Source organism: Heterodontus francisci, chromosome 30 (assembly GCF_036365525.1).
Source record: "Heterodontus francisci isolate sHetFra1 chromosome 30, sHetFra1.hap1, whole genome shotgun sequence".
Taxonomy (NCBI): Eukaryota; Metazoa; Chordata; class Chondrichthyes; order Heterodontiformes; family Heterodontidae; genus Heterodontus; species Heterodontus francisci.
The window spans coordinates 47,201,345-47,218,780 of NC_090400.1; the positions used below are offsets into that span (position 1 = coordinate 47,201,345).

Here is a 17,436-nt window from a genome sequence, read left to right on the forward strand (position 1 = left end):
GGCAGATGGATTGAGTTCAGGTACAGATTAGCCATGATCTCATTCAAATGCAGCGAACAGGCTCGAGGGGCCAAATGGTCGTCTACTATTCCTATGTTTCAAGGCAATGAAAAGACTGATGAAGGGTTAAAAATTATTGTAAGTGTAGACTTTTTTTTCCTGTAATAATCATGTTTAAACAAATAAAAGTACATTCTCAAAATTTCAAATCACAATTTGATGATTGGGTTAATCTGCCATATGGATTTTCAAGCATTTCAGGAAATAGCCTATCTTTTGTCAAAAGATGTAATCTTGATAATTTAGTCAGTATGTCCTGTTCCAACTTAATGCCTGTGTTCCGTTAAAGCATTACAAGCTACATCTTAATTCAGCCGTAAATTGTTATACATAAGTAGAAATTATGATGTGTGTGGGGAGTTTAATGAATCTATTCCACACATGGGGAATGATAGAGTACAGTCCACAATACCCATATCAACTGTCTATAGTGAAAAGAATCCTTTCACATTGCAATAACCAGCTTTGTCATAACATAGCAAAGCAAGTTAATTGCATGCAGTGTTCAATTGTTTCAGTGTACTTTAACAGATTTTATTTTGCAAATATGTATCCATTTAAAATGGGTTTGTTTCAAATACAAACATGTGGATTTTGCTTTACTATTCATTGGATTGGTTGCTGTAGTTGAGATTGAGAAACATTATATAAATTTCCTTTGTCCCACTCAAGTTTTGAATGTATACCTCAGCTTGTCTTGTTCCAGTTGAGCACTCTATCGGAAGCTTGCATAAAGATATAGATAGGATGGAGGATGCAGTGGAAGGATAGCAGAAAAATGTTAAATCACAGATTTTGAGTTTTGTCTAGTTATCATTGAATTATATAGCAGTACATACAACTGTAACTACTGTAAATCTTCAAAGTGTTGACATCCATTTAATGTATAATCTGTTTGGTAGATGTAGCAGTGATTGCTGCCTTCCAAAATCAGGGAAGATTATGTAAGGACACTTGATATGAATGGTAGTTGAAACACAAGGTTCTGTGTTCAATGCCAGGGCATGCTACAAATTATATAGATATTGGGCAGGTAAAGACACACTGGGTCACAGGAATGGTCTTAGATACTGAACAGAGAAAAAGATATGTGGAGTAGAAACTCAAACTTGCATTGATATTGTCACATTGATATTGTTTAGGTGTACAAAATTATGAGGGGCCTAGATAGAGTAGATGAAGGACCTGTTTCCCCTGGCAGAGAGGTCAGTTACCAGGGGCACAGATTTAGGGTGATTGGTAGAAGGATTAGCGGGGACATGAGGGAAAATGTTTTCACCCAGAGGGTGGTGGGTGTCTGGAATACACTGCCAGGAATGGTGATGGAGGCAGAAACCCTCAACTCATTTAAAAGGTATCTGGATATGCACCTGATGTGCTGCAAGGCTATGGACCAGGTGCTGGAAGGTGGGCTTAGATTGGGCAGCTAGTTTTTTTGGCTGGTGCAGACATGGGCTGAATGGCCTCCTTCTGTGCCATAATTTTTCTATGGTTCTACATGTAAATTGGAGGCTTTCCTTATGCTAATTGTGTTTTCCATTAAGTATTTTCTAGTTTGCATTGTTGCTTGTATGTTATTGACATTTGTAATTTCTCTGAAAGCTTGAAGAGAAACTCAAAGAGAAGGTGGATATAAGTCTAGTGGAAAGGATTAATCTGATGTCAGAAATGGACACCTTCAGCACGTGAGTACAAGCATTGAGGGAACTGACTAATTTATTAATTCCATTCCACTAATTTGAAAATAAATAGTTCACAATTGCGGAAGTACCCTGGCGATAATAGAATCATAGAAATTTACAGCACAGAAGGAGGCCATTCGGCCCATTGTGTCTGTGCCGGCTGAATCCCACTTTCCAGCTTTTGGTCCGTAGTCTTGTAGTTACAGCACATCAAGTGCATATCCAAGTACTTTTTAAATGCATTGAGGGTTTCTGCCTCTCCCACCCTTTTAGGCAGTGAGCTCCAGACCCCATCACCCTTTGGTGAAAAAAATTATCCTCAACTCCCCTCTAATCCTTATACCAATTACTATAATCTAAGTCCCCTGGTTATTGACCTCTCTGCTGAGGGAAATAGAACCTTCCTATTCACTCTATCTAGACCCTTCATAATTTTACACACCTCAATTAAATCTCCCCTCAGCCTCCTCTGTTCCAAAGTAAACAACCCCAGCCTATTCACTCTTACCTCATTGCTAAAATTTTCCAATCTTGATAACATTCTTGTAAATCTCCTTTGTACCTCTTCTAGTGCAATCGCGTCTTTCCTTTAATGTGACCAGAACAGTACACAGCACTCTAGTTGTGGCCTAACTAGTGTTTAATACACTTTTAGCATAACCTCACTGCTCTTATATTCTATACCTTGGCTAATAAAGGCAAGTATCCCATATCCTGCTTTAACCACCTTATCAATCTGTCCTGCTACCTTCAGGGATCTGTGGACATGCACTTCAAAATGCCTCTGCACCTTTACACTTCTCTGTCTCCTACCATTTATTATGTATTCTCTTGCCTTATTTGCTGTCCCCTAACATTATCTCTCCCTTCTCTGGATGTGCCCACCTGACCATCGTCCTACAGTCTACAACTTTCTTCCTCACTATCAACCACACAGCCAGTTAGCGTTTAATCATAAGGCACTGCTTCACTGAGCATGCTCTTCATCTTAAAGGAGCCCTGCCTTTATTCTAAAATAGTTCACCGCACCTGATATCATGATTCAGTGCACATCAACAAATATTAATGCATAATGAAATCCCATTATGTCACTTAGTGATAACATCACATCAGAAATGGATGCGTCGTTTTTTGACTCTTCCTGTTTCCCTGGTGGAAAGATAGTGCCCCTTTAAAGAAAAGAACCCATTTTACAGTAGACTTTACTTGTGGTTGTCCTTCTGGAGGGATCTAATTCTTTATGATGAAGCCATAGCCTATTTCAGTCAGGATGGAAAGTCCATGGATTACAATAAGATGGTGCAAAGCCACAAGTATTTCCTGCATAGTTCTATCAGTTGGTCCGTTGTGAAAGTCCAAGTGCCAAAATATTTCAATCATTTGGAGTTTATGAGGTATAGTTAATTTTGCTCGCTGCTGCTCTTTGGGGAGTAAATCATATGGCGCCAATCTAATGGAGCCTTCAGCTCTGCCAAATAGTTTTGGTCACAAATGTCTTCTTTTAACAGAGGGCTAGTACACAGTTGTTACATTTAAAGAGACACAAATATTATGCATGATTTGATAAGCCGAGAATGGACTACACATAATTACATACGCAGACAAAATAAAGTAGCGTGCACAGAATCCTGCAATACAAATGGCTTATTTAGAACTAGATCAAACAGTTCCAGCCTGAAAATTGATCTCTCGCAGATTGCTCATCAGGTTTCATTAATAAGTTACTCCGTAAATTTAGTGCCTAGCTATAAATAATAAACAATTTAATTTTCATGCCTCCACAATGAAGATGTAGAACTTATTTATGAAGTGTTAGTAAAATTCTTTCCTGTGTAGAGCAAGAGGGCTTGTGGCTTTAAGTGTCACCTTCAGTTTGTACTCAAATGCTGCCAGTCAAATGTAAATGGTTGCTGTACTCTCTCAATTGTCAGTCTAGGTATGTGCATCAAATCAATATCATATCTGTCTGCTATGGAGTACAGAAAAAAGCCTGGACAATATCGCATGAATTGTACAACAAAGAAAAACGCCATATGGCCCATCATGTCTATGTTGGTTCTTTGAAAGCGCAACACTTTCTCCCTGCTCCAAAGAAATAGTTACCAACCTTTTGTCTCCCATGTCCCCAGACAAATAAAATGTGGAACCTCACTGGCTTACCATGATTTACACATATTTATCTCGGTCTTATATTTGCTCAATTGTCCTCTGCATCAATCCTTCTGTCCCTATTCTCCCTGATCACCTGAATGCATTCACATGAGCTTACCTGACTGGAGGGAAAGTGTTCTTTGTCTGCCTTTAGCTCTGCACCTTTCCTTTAATAGGTATTTGCCGTTTCTAGCACCTTTCAGCAAAGGCAGCTTGTCCTAGTCCATGCCTTAAAGCACCGTGAAACTCTGCAGGACATTCTTCAAATTTTGATCATTTTTTGGAGTAATTCAGATTTCCTCAAGATTCTTGTCATCTAATTTGATGGTGTTACATGGCAGAATAAAATCATGTTTTTGCAGGGTTTTCTGCTCACTTGGTAAGAATATCCTGTGACATTGTAAACTATGTGACTATTTCTTAATTAACACTGTTCAACCACCTTTTATTGCATTACACTGTGATAACTACTCTGCATGTGCATCTAACTTTTACAGTTATTCGTTTATAAATTAGTCCTGATTTGATTGTCTATAAATTTTCTCCTGCCTTCAAATTGAGCTAGTAAAGCAGTCCCTATGGTCCAGTTTTAATGCAAAGCACCACTGATCCACTGGCCAAGCAGTAGCTGAAATGGGAAGCTTTGGAGTTGCAGAATATCGCATCACACTAGATTAGAGAATTAATCGCCACAAAAAAGACATTCTTGTGTATGTAAGAATGCTTGACAATGGAACAAGGAGGCATAATCTTAAAAGTTAGAGCTAGGCCAGTTAGGAGTGAAATCAGGAAGCATTTTTTCACAACTCGGGTACTGGAAATCTGGAACGCCCCCACGCCACCACAAAGGCTGTGGATGCAAGGTCAATTGAAATTTTCAAAGTTCAACTTGATATATTTTTGTTAGGTAAGGGAATCAGTCGAGGGATACAGAGAAGAGGTGGCTAAATGTAGTTGAGGTACAGATCAACCATGATGTATTGAAAGGCAGAACAGGCTCATGGAACTTAATGGCCTGCTGCTGTTGCTATGCTCCTAGCACACTGATTTTAAAACCTAATACAATTTAGTAACTTAGAATGGAAATTGTGGGCTGTATGGGGATTCCTCCCTCCCTCCTTCCAAAAATATATATGAATGAGAACATTCCAGATATTCGCTTTATTTTAAAAGATGTTTTCATATTCTATACTTCAGATGTGGTGAGAGGGTGAAAGGCCAGCTGGTTGGGAGGTGAACAACTCTTTCTGCACTGCTAACTGCCTCCCAAAACCGCCTCCCAAACCTTTGTCTGAAAATGCACAGGCACCATAGACATTTTTGTGCCCAAGTACAAGATTGTCCACAATGCAGCTGCCGCCCCATCCCCCAAAAACTTCAGTCCCCCCAAAACTACAGCTTCCCAATCTGCTCTTCACCTATCTGTGCTGTCCAACGTGTCGAGCACTTTACAATAAGATTAGTTGCATGATCTGACTCTGCTAGTGGGAACTGAGCTGCCTTTGAGTGCAGCAAGTTGCTGTAAAATGTCATTTCAAAACAGTAACTGACACTTAAAAATCTGTAAACTAGCATATATATTTAGAAACTGGAAGCTGAAAACTGTATTCCCTAAAACCTTGTGTAAATGCAGAACTAAATTCTGTTTTTGGAACTTCAAAAAGAAATCATATTAATAAGCATGCTACCTGTTATAATAGCGATTGGTTTAATTTCTACAGAATGTTCCAGTTTACCGGAGTTTCAGTTTATTTTCCGTATTACTATTTGTGTTTAATGAGATTTTCCTATCTTGTGTTGCAGTGTGATTTCTAATAGTATCCAGCTGTTAGTTCAGGACTTGGATGCAGCCTGTGATCCTGCACTCACTGCCATGAGTAAAGTAGGTACAAAATCTTGGTGCAGTAGTTCCCATCACGGATCTACTGGACGCTGTATAATATTGAAGAGCCAATGGGGGTGTGATTCTGTGATCTGGTGCTTGCATTGTGGAGCTGCACCAACAGCGAGTGGATCTTGGGCATGTAGCCTGCAGTTTTTTTGGATTTGCTGCTTCAGGGAGCAGCATTCCTCACTTGGAGCATCAGATTAGGGAATCGCACCATTGTTTTCGTTTGACGGTGTTGATGCATTGTATTCATATGACAGCACATATATCTCTAATGTTATCAGCTTGACCCAGTTGGTAGCACTCTCGCCTCTGAGTTGGTGGACTTTGGGTTTGAGACCCCCAAAAATGCTGCTTTTTTTCCAAATGGGCTATTTTTATGTGAGATATTAAAACAAGTCCCTGTCCACCTGCTGTGGTTCAGATTGACAATGAAGATGCCCTGGCACTATTCAAAGTCAGGAGGGCGTTCACCCAAATGTTCTGGCCACCATACTTGCCTGTCAACATAACAGATTAACTAATGATTCATCCCGTTGCTTGCGAGATATAGCTGTCACTGTACTTTGAAAACAAATTTGCTTGTTGAAGCACTTTAACATACTCTGATGTGCTGTTATTATGCAAATACAAGTGTTATTTTACTTTAATGTCCTACAGATGAACTAACAATTCTGACTAAATTATTGATGTAAATATTTCCGCAAGGATTCCCGTTCTTGTGTTATTGGTTAATCTTTTTAAATATTGTAGAAATTTATTTATTGCATTCTTTCTAGATGCCATGGCAAAATGTGGAGCATGTTGGTGATCAGAGTCCGTACGTCACATCTATAATCCTCCATATCAAACAGAATGTTCCCATCATCCGAGATAACCTTGCCTCCACTCGCAAGTACTTCACACAGTTCTGCATCAAATTTGTCAAGTAAGTATAGTATCCCCTTGCTATGGACGTTCACATCTTCACCTTCACTGCAACATGTTTTTCCAGAGGCAGTCTTGAGGATAAACTGAGCTACGGCTATGTGAGGAATAAGTCAAGCTACATTTTTTTTTTTACAGCATAGGATTCAGAGATTTTTACAGGACTTTTGGGAGCCTGCGTTCTGTGATTCTATACAGTATTTCCATGAAAATAAATGCCTTTGACACAGAATGTCTCCAGAAGAACTAGTGTGGGAAAGGAAGTTTAATTTGCAGATATTTGTACAAGATGAAAATGAAAAGAACAACCGATTTACTTATTGCCTGTTTTACAATAACATATATTAATAATCTCAATCTTTCACCACATTGTTTTTCCAAAATATACTTTATTCATAAAAATCTGTAAAAACTACATTACAAAACAGTTCAAAACAGCACCAAGTTGACAATACAAAAAGTGCAAAGGAGATTAGTTTCCTTCAATGCAGGAGTGAGTTGCCTCACAACCATTCCATTCCATTTTACATGCCATGTACATTTTGCAGCAAACCCATATTTTCTGGATACAGCCCGAGGAGTTTCCCATGGGTCCAGCCCCTCAGTTCACTTTGGTGGGGGGACCTTACACAGTGGTCTTCCCCTGTTGTCCCTTTGCTGCGGCTGCCCCAAGCTTTAGTGCGTCCCTCAGCACATAGTCCTGGACCTTGGAATGTGCCAGTCTGCAACACTCGGTCGTGGACAACTCTTTGCGCTGGAAGACCAGCAAGTTTCGGGCAGACCAAAGAACGTCTTTCACCGAATTGATGCTCCTCCAGCAGCAGTTGATGTTTATCTCGGTGTGCATCCTGGGAACAGCCCGTAGGGCACAGACTCCTGTGTTACAGAGCTGCTTGGGATGAACCTCGACAAAAGCCACTGCATCTCTTTCCACACCTGCTTTGCAAAGACACATTCCAGAAGGAGGTGGGCAACAGTCTCTTCCCCACTACAGTCACCTTGAGGGCATTGTGCGGAGGGTGTAAGACTCCAGGTGTGCAGGAAGGATTTGATGGGGAGGGCTCTTCTCACCACCAGCCAAGCTACATCTTGGTGCTTGTTTGAAAGTTCTGGTGATGAGGCATTATGCCAAATGACTTTGGCAGCCTACTTGGGGAACCATCCGACAGGATCCACCATCTCCTTTTCCCGTAGGGCCTTGAGGACATTCCGTGCAGACCACTGCTTGATGGATTGGTGGTCGAAGCTGTTTTTCCGCAGAAACTTTTCCACGAAGGATAGGTGGTATGGCACGGTCCAACTGGATGGAGGGTTCCACGGCAATGTGACCAGGCCCATCCTTCGCAACACCGGGGACAGATAGAACCTCAGCACGTAGTGACACTTGGTGTTTGCATACTGGTGCCCTACGCACAGCTTGATGCAGCCGCACACGAAGGTGGCCATCAGGATGAGGGCAACGTTGGGTACATTTTTCCCGCCCTTATCCAGAGGTTTAAACATAGTGTCCCTCCGGACCAGTCCATTTTGGATCCCCAGATGAAGCGTAAAATGGCTCTGGTGACCGCCACGGTGCAGGAGTGGGGTATGGGCCAGACCTGTGCCACGTACAGCAACAACATGAGCACCTTCCACATGATAACCAGGTTCTTACCCACAATGGAGAGAGACCGGTGCTCCCACAAGCTCAGTTTATGGTGTACCCTGGCTACTCGCTCCCTCCAGGTTTGGTGCACGCCCCGGCCCTTCCAAACCATATCCCCAGTACCTTCAGGTAGTCTGACCTGACGGTGAAGAGGACAAAGGCTCAGTCAGCCCCGTTCCCAAAGAACATGGCCTCGCTCTTGCCGTGGTTAACTTTGGCTCCTGAGGTCAGTTCAAACTGGTTGCAGATGCTCATCAGTCTGCGCACAGACAGCGGGTCCGAGCAGAAGACGGCGACATCCTCCATGTACGGGGAGGTTTTAACCTGAGTGCCTCCGCTGCCTGGGATTGTCACCCCTCTTATGCCCGCATCCTTCCTAATAGACTCAGCAAAGGGTTCAATACAGCAAACAAACAAGACAGGAGAGAGGACAGCCCTGTCTGACTCCAGATTGGATCGGGAAACTTTCTGATTCCCACCAATTGATTGAGACTTGACTCGACTGTCGATGGCTTTGGACAGAATCTTGTCAACATTAAGCAGTGAGATGGGCCGCTGATTTCTGCCCTCTCCCCCTTCCGCTTGTAGATGAGGGTGATGATGCCTTTCCTCATGGATTCTGACATGCTGCTGGCCAGAAGCATACTCTTGTATACTTCTAGCAGGTCTGGGCTGACCCAGTCCCACAGGGCTGAATACAACTCAACCGGTAAGCCATCGCTTCCGGGTGTTTTACTGGTCTCGAAGGACCTGACAGCCTTTGTCAGCTCGTCCATAGTTAGCGGCTTGTCCAGTCTCTCCCTCATGCTGTCATCTAAGACCTCTGTGATAGATGACAGGAAGGACTGGGAGGCTCTCCTATCTGTGGGCTTCACGTCATACAGCCCAGCATAAAAGGATTTTCTGATCCTTAGTATGTCAGACTGCGAAGACGTTACCGAGCCATCCTCTTCCTTCAGGCTGCTGATCAAAGAGCTCTCTCTGTGTACCTTTTTGGAAGAAATAACGCAAGCACGTCTCATCCTGCTCAATGGAGCGGACTGTGGATCGGAAGATGATCTTGGAGGCCTCTGTGGCAAAGAGCGAGGCCTGCTGGCTCTTCACCTCTTGGAGATCCTCCTTGACCTCGACCCCCATCGACTGCAGCCGATGCAGATTTTGCATTCTTTTCTGGAGTCGGGACATTTCCCTCTGTCTCTCTCTTGCCCTCTGAACACCTTTGAAGATAAAGAACCTCTTGATGTTCTCCTTGATCGCCTCCCACCAGTAAACTGAGACTCAAAGAGGGCTTTCACGGTCCTCCAACCTTTGTAATCGCTTTTGAGTTCCTCAACGTTATTTGGGGTTAGCAGTGTAGCATTGAGGTTCCATGTACCCCTGTCAACCCACTGGTCATCGTGTAAGTGACAGTCGGCCAGTAAAATGGTCGGAGAAGAACACCGGCTTGACATCGGTGGATCTGACCGTGACAGCAAGGGACACAAACAGGAAGTGAATCCTGGAACAGGCAGACTCATCCGACCTTGACCAGGTGTATCTGCGCTGCGCTCCATCTGCAGGTTTGCTGAAGACATTGTGCAGTTTGGCATCTTTTACTGTTTCCATTAGGAATCTGGATGTAGCGTCCAGTTTGCTGTCCTCACTGCCGGATCGTCCAGCATCCGTCGATGCGGCTGAAGGCACCGCCTAGAATGACCGGCCTGGACGTCACCAGCAGCAGTGGGAGCTGCTGGAAGACGGTCAGCCGCTCGCTGCATTGAACCGGGGTGTGCACGTTGATCAACCAGAGCGGAGCATTGTTGTGCGTTACATCTGCTACGAGGAGGCGACCACCGACCACCTCCTTAACTTCGGAGATGGTCAAGTTACTTCCCCGCAGCAGATTACCCAGGCCGGAGGAACAGGAATCATTACTCCCCGACCAGATCGATGGCCCGTGGGACCGTCATCACAACCATTGCCTGTAGGTGCTGAGGTGTGGTATTCCACACTCCTGCAGAAACAGTAGGTCGGTTTTGACCTTGGCGAGGTCGTCCAAGGTTGAAACACATCGCGTAGTGGATTAATGCTACGCACATTAATTAAAGCAATCTTTATACCCATTTTTAAGTTTAGTTGTTGCTTCCCACGCCATTTGTCCTTAGTCCCAGTTCTTCGGTATGTTCCTGTATACCCACAGTGTACACAAGCTGTTTCACATTCGTGGGGCTCAGAAACCTCTCCTGGTTTCTCATGCAGGGTTTGTTCCTCGGGTGACATCGGAGGGCTCTTGTAGTCAGCAAGGCATGGGCTGTCCTCTGCTTTGGTATCTTTCCCCTCTGTTCCTCCTCGAAAACATCACTGCTCCCAGCTTCCCGGAGCTGGAGTGCGCCCGACGCTTCTTTGTTCTCGGTGTCCTGGAGCTGGGATGCACTGGGCATGTCGCTAGGTTTGGGGCGCTCTTGGCCCATCACAGCTTCCAGTGCCTGGGGGCTGGGGGGCTTCATATTCCAGCTCCTTTGAGTTCTGCCGCTTCTTTTGCAGGTGCCATCGTTCCGGCCCTTCCTTGTCCAGTGAGGAGGAGGTGCCGTAGTCTGTCTCAGACGGTAGCCTTCTCTTGCCACTGGTTTGGGTGGCAGCTTGTTCAATTTTTGGAGGTTTTTTCTTTGTGGCTTTCCTTGGTACCACTTACTGCTGATCTATTTGTCCATCTGCTGCCTCCTCCATTGATTCTGTCTGTAGAGGAGGGGTTTCTGGCCACAGGGTAGGCCGCTGGTTTCAGCGGCCTCCCCTTTCTCCTCCTCCTCAGGTAGACTTTCCTCGCTGTGGAGAGGGTTGCTTGTCTCCTTCCCAGCACCAGACGCATTTGCCGTTCCTTCTCCCGGCCTTCCCTTGGACCTTGCCGCCTGACCATAACTGAGGTAGCGCTTGGGGCAGGTTTTGTCGAGGTGGCCTGCCTCACCGCACAGGTTGCAGCACTTACTCTGCTTACAGTCCTTAGTTTGATGGCCTTACTTCTTGCAGTTCTTGCAGACGACTGTGCTGCAATTAGCTGCCACGTGACCAGATTTGCCACAGGTGCGACAAACTCTGGACTGCCCTGCATAAACCAAGAAGCCTCGACTTCCCCCGATAGCGAAGCTGGAGGGAGGATGGATGATGGCTCCGTTGGCATCGACCTTCAAGGTCACCTTGCTGGTCCAAATCCCAAGTGGGTCCTTGACATCAGTGCTGCTGCCGGCCACCTCGACGTACCTGGCGAGGAAGGTGAGTACATTCACGAAAGGAACATGGGGGTTATAGAGGTGAATTGTCACCACCCGGTCACGTTATGACGGCAGCGTGAAGATTGACTCCACTGTGAGGATCGACAGATGCACCTCCTTCCTTCTCCTTCACCACCACCCGAATGGTGTTACGCACTCCCTGGCCTGATGCTCTACAATTGGTTACAGCCATTTTACTCAAAGCATACCTGGAACAGGATCAAAGGCCATTGATCATGGTGTCTCCCCTGCAAATAAGATAACTGATAAGAACAGATACTACACTTGATCTTAGCCAAAAGGCCAAGAAGCAATGGAATTTTAACATTTACAAATTAACTGTAATGAAACCCAACACTTGCTACACAATGCCAGTGCTTAATACCATCACTTTCTGGTTGTTGTGGCTAAGTTGTTAGGAAAATCTAGCCACGTATAGTGGGGGACGCCATTAATCGTAAACAGTTTGGGAAACACCTGTCCAGATTCAAATAACTAATCCCATATTAATTCCACTGTTCTACCAAAGTAAATGATGATTTAGTGCAGAAACTGACAATATGGCAGGATGAAGTAATTATACTCGCTGTGTAATCCAGTTCACTTGTTTAAGTGTTACTCAGAGGGACCGATAGTGCTAATGGTGTTTTAGTTTCACATTTTGCTCAGCAGAACGAGTGGGAAAGAAGAGAAGTTTTTGGAAGAGGTTACATTATTGTGTTAATTCATTCTCCTGCTTTCTCGGCCACTGTTCTCTCAACCAGCACCAAAAAAATGCATTCACTGGTCATTCATCTCCTTGCTATGTGCCTTGTGAAATGTTCCCTTGTATAACAGTGACTCACTGTATGCAAAGCACTTTGGGTTTCAAAGGTCTATAATACGATCATATAAATTAGGAGCAAGAGTAGGCCACTTGGCCCCTTGAGCCTGCTCTGCCATTCATTAGGATCATGGCTGATCTGATTGTAACCTCAACTCCACATTCCTGCCTACCCCCAATAAGCTTGGAATCTATCTATCTCTGCCTTAAAAAATATTGAAAGACCCTGCTTCCACTGCCTTTTGAAGAAGAAAGTTCCCAAGACTCACGGCCCTCAGAGAAAAGACTTTCTCCTCATCTCTGTCTTAAATGGGCGATCTCTTATTTTTAACAGTGACCCCTAACTCTAGATTCTCCCACAAGAGGAGACATCCTTTCCACATCCACCCTGTCGAGATCCCTCAGGATCTTATGTTTCAATCAAGTCGCCTCTTACTCTTCTAAACTCCAGCAGATACAAGCCTAGCCTGTGCAGCCTTTCCTCATAAGACAACCCGCCCATTCCAGGTATTAGTCTAGTAAACCTTCTCTGAGCTGCTTCCAACGCATTTACATAATGCACAATATCAATGCAAGTTCATTTAATTCTCCCTATCATGTGATGTGAGGAGAGAACAAGATTTTATTTCAAGGGAAGGTGGTTTCATTCTAGTCCTGTCAGATTGACAGCTGAATCCTTCTAGGATATTGTGTGGGTGGGTTGTGTTACAATTTGGATTCACTAAATTTAATGGAATCTTTTGAAAAGTTTTATAAATTGTAAAGGGTATTATACCTTAATTTTTTGATGTAACAGACCTCAGGCAAAAATTAAAAAGCCCTGTTAGTTAAAGAATTGCAGTGGATTCAAAAAGGAATGATCTGATTGTGCATTTTGAAGCTGTCAGCAATTGATCTGCCCAGCCAGAACTAGATTCCCTGGGGTACTGTTAAGAATAAGAAAGAACTATTGAAGCAAACTGCCCAGTAGCTACTGTTTGAATCATTTTATGGCTGCCTACCAGTCCAGCTTAAACTGCTTGCTTTACAACACCAAGTATTTGTTACACTAAGCATCTCCTGTGTATACAGTGCACTCTGTTAAGAGTGAAACTGATTTTATACCAGATGTGCGGTTGGAAATGCAGAAATATTTTTCATATTTCTGTACTTAGGAGATGACCGTTATTCAGCTGGATCAATTCCTGCTGTTTTCTCAGTTTTTTGCTACATTCAGTAATGTTCAACGTTCTGTGAATATAGTATTACTTGGTAGCAAATTGTAATTGCAGCAGGCCTATTGGAGACCTCTGTGTCCCCTGTCGCATATGTTTTCTCTGTACCTGCCTTGATGTTTGTATTCCTTCTGTCTACCTACTCACCTTAGCTCATCTACTCCAGTGAATCACTCAATTTTCCATTAATCGTCAATGTTGTATTATCTTTCTTTTTCTGGTTTTATTTGCGGACACCCCTGAAATTTGGAAGCTTGTTTCTGTTTATTGCTATTTGGGAAAATATTACACCTTGAATATCCGCTGTCCCGATTATCGATCAGAATTTTCATGGCACAAAGCCTTGAAATTATATACTGTTGCTTTGTAATTTGTGTTACACCTGTTTTCAGTCATGTCCTGTGGTATTGCTGTACCCAACGCGCCTGAGCATGATTTAGGTCCTCTTGATCGTTGACCAATTTCCATTATCCACAGGCCAGTCGCCTTCATAATGTTGGATATTAGAAGTACCACTGTATGTACAATCATTTCCCTTCAGCAGACAGAAGATTCAAGTTAACAAATGAAACTTGTACATATCCAATTGTTTTGTAATTCCATCGTAATCATTCCACGTAACTGTTTGAATTTAGGCACTGTTTGGGTTGGGCACTCCTATTCATGCTACCATTGTACCCATAAAAGAAATGGGGCTGGATTTTACTGACCACCCCCCCCAATTGTGCATTGTGTGCAGAAAATGCCACCGGGAGAGGGCGCCATGCACCCGAAGCTGGGAGGTACTGGCCCAATATTCCAGGTGGCAGCAAGGCCTCATGGTGGCCCATCTGCTGCTTGGCGATGGGACCCCAATTTGAATATTTAACTAAATCAAAATGATTTAATTAAGCTCACGTCGTCTCCTGATGTCCCGCTGCGATCTTCGGCCTGGCGGCTGACACTCCCGCACCTTCAGATCCCTGTCCGGGGAAACGAGGCCCAACACTGGTTGGGTCGGGTTCGGGGAGGTAAGCTTATCAGTGCGGGGTGGGGGGAAACGGGGTCAAATTAGCGTCATGGGTGTAAGGATGGTGGGAAGGGTTGTAGTTGAAAGTTTGTGCAATTTGGTGGGGGGATAAGTCAGATGGTAAAGCTAAGTGTTTTTGTGGGGGGGCGTGGAAGGACAAATAATTTTTTATGGGGGGTTGGGGAAGGGGTAAAAGAAATGTATTTATTTACTTTAATTCAATGTGCCTTTAAATATTTAAATTAGCTGGTAGGGTTGACAGCCCTTTAAAAATGGCGTCAGCGCCTGCGCACCGGCAGCTGACACCATTGCCAGGGACAGATAGCCAGCCCCCTCCAAGTGATTTGAAGGGGGGGGGGGTGGTTCTGCCCCGAGGATGAAAATGAGCCGCCACACGGAAGATTGCGGCAGCTCTATGGTGTGCGGCTCGCATCGGCAGGCTGCCGTTTTTTCATCTTGCCGTCGATTCCAGCCCATAGAATGTGAGAATGCAGCAGGTTCAAACTAATACAGTCTGATTTCGTTGCTAGCCTGACTGCTGGTAAAATGTTATTCTAGTGTACTGTCCGTCAGTTGTTACTGCCGTACCATTCTTATCTGTAACACGGAAATAATGTTCAAGATGTTAAAACTTATTCTAATAGTACAAAAACAGAAAAAGCTAGATACCTTCAGGTCAGATAGTGTCTGGTAAGTGAACACACAGATGTTCCAGGTATAAACCCTTCATCAGTTCTCTCACTTTACCTTGCTCGCTCACGCCCACCCAATTTGTGCCCCTGTGCTCCACCTGACTCGTTCACGCCTCCTCCACCCCCGCGCTTTCCAGCTTGCACTGTCGCCCCACTCTTTTTGTGCTTTAGCTCATGCTGTCGCCCCTCCCACACACCCTCGCCCCGCCCACATCTCCAACGCCCCCCCCAACCTGTGCTCCGGCTCATGTGTCCAGTCTTCGCGCTTCCACCCTTGCACTTCCCTTATCCTCACCTTCCACCTTATCAGCTTCCACATTCGATGGATCATTCACCACCTTTTCCGCCACCTCCAGTGTGATGCCATCACCAAACACATCTTCCCCTTGCCTCCCTTTTCAGCATTGCAAAGGGACCATTCCCTTGCGGCACCCTGGTCCAGTCCTCCAGCTCCCCCCAACACCCCCTCCCCTTCCCAACTGCACCCTTCCCGTGCAAGCGCAGGAGCTGCAACACCTAACCTTTTACCTCCTCCCTTCCAACTGTCCAGGGTCCCAGAAATTCTTTCCAATTCAAGCAACAATTTATTTACTTGTACTACTTTCAATTTAGTATACTATCTTCGTTGCTCACAAAGAACAGTAGAGCACAGAACAGGCCATTCGGCCCTCCAGGCCTGCGCCTATCTTGATGCCTGCCTAAACTAACACCTTCTGCACTTCCGGGGCCCATATCCCTTCCTATTCATGTATTTGTCAAGATGTCTCTTAAACGTCGCTATCGTATCTGCTTCCACCACCTCCCCTGGCAGCAAGTTCCAGGCACTCACCACACTCTGTGTAAAAAAAACTTGCCTCGCACATCCCCTCTAAACTTTGCCCCTCTCACTTTAAACTTATGTCCCCTAGTAACTGACTCTTCCACCCTGGGAAAAAGCTTCTGACTATCCACTCTGTCCATGCCGCTCATAACTTTGTAAACCTCTATCATGTCACCCCTCCACCTCCGCCGTTCCAGTGAAAACAATCTGAGTTTTTCCGACCTCTCCTCATAGCTAATGTCCTCCAGACCAGGCAACATCCTTGTAAACCTCCTCTGTACACTCTCCAAAGCCTCCACGTCCTTCTGGCAGTGTGGCGACCAGAATTGCATGCAATATTCTAACTGTGGCCTAACTAAGGTTCTGTACAGCTGCAACATGACTTGCCAATTTTTATACTCTGTGCCCCGACCGATGAAGGCAAGCATGCCATATGCCTTCTTGACTACCTTATCCACCTGCGTTACCACTTTCAGTGACCTGTGGACCTGTACGCCCAGATCTCTCTGCCTGTCAATACTCTTAAGGGTTCTGCCATTTACTGTATGCCTGCCACCTGCATTAGACCTTCCAAAATGCATTACCTCACATTTGTCCGGATTAAACTCAATCTGCCATTTCTCCGCCCAAGTCTCCAACCGATCTATATCCTGCTGTATCCTCTGACAATTCTCATCACTATCCGCAACTCCCCCAACCTTTGTGTCGTCCGCAAACTTACTAATCAGACCAGCTACATTTTCCTCCAAATCATTTATATATACGACAAACAGCAAAGGTCCCAGCACTGATCCCTGTGGAACACCACTAGTCACATCCCTCCATTCAGAAAAACACCCATCCACTGATCCCCTCTGTCTTCTATGACCGAGCCAGTTCTGTATCCATCTTGCCAGCTCACCTCTGATCCCGTGTGACTTCACCTTTTGTACCAGTCTGCCATGAGAGACCTTGTCAAATTGACTGAAGTCCATATAGATAACATCCACTGCCCTTCCTTCATCAATCATCTTCGTCACTTCCTCAAAAAACTCAATCTAATTAGTAAGACACGACCTCCCCTTCACAAAACCACGCTGCCTCTCGCTAATAAGTTCGTTTGTTTCCAAATGGGAGTAAATCCTGTCCCGAATAATCCTCTCTAATAGTTTCCCTACCACTGACGTAAGGCTCACCGGCCTATAATTTCCTGGATTATCCTTGCCACCCTTCTTAAACAAAGGAACAACATTGGCTATTCTCCAGTCCTCTGGGACCTCACCTGTAGCCAATGAGGATGC

At 44.6% G+C, this 17,436-nt stretch overlaps 1 protein-coding gene and 1 pseudogene across 2 annotated transcripts in view; one reads left to right on the plus strand and one right to left on the minus strand.

Moving 5' to 3' along the window:
• vps53 (VPS53 subunit of GARP complex) overlaps positions 1-17,436 on the plus strand; it is a 258,571-nt gene that overhangs the window by 143,842 nt on the left and 97,293 nt on the right. For both annotated transcript variants that reach the window (XM_068010509.1, XM_068010508.1), the window contains exons 16-18: positions 1,663-1,745; positions 5,697-5,775; positions 6,561-6,709. In XM_068010509.1, the coding sequence (XP_067866610.1) occupies positions 1,663-1,745; positions 5,697-5,775; positions 6,561-6,709 (311 nt within the window). The remainder of the gene's footprint in view (positions 1-1,662; positions 1,746-5,696; positions 5,776-6,560; positions 6,710-17,436) is intronic.
• Positions 11,776-11,913, minus strand: LOC137346895 (U2 spliceosomal RNA; annotated as a pseudogene).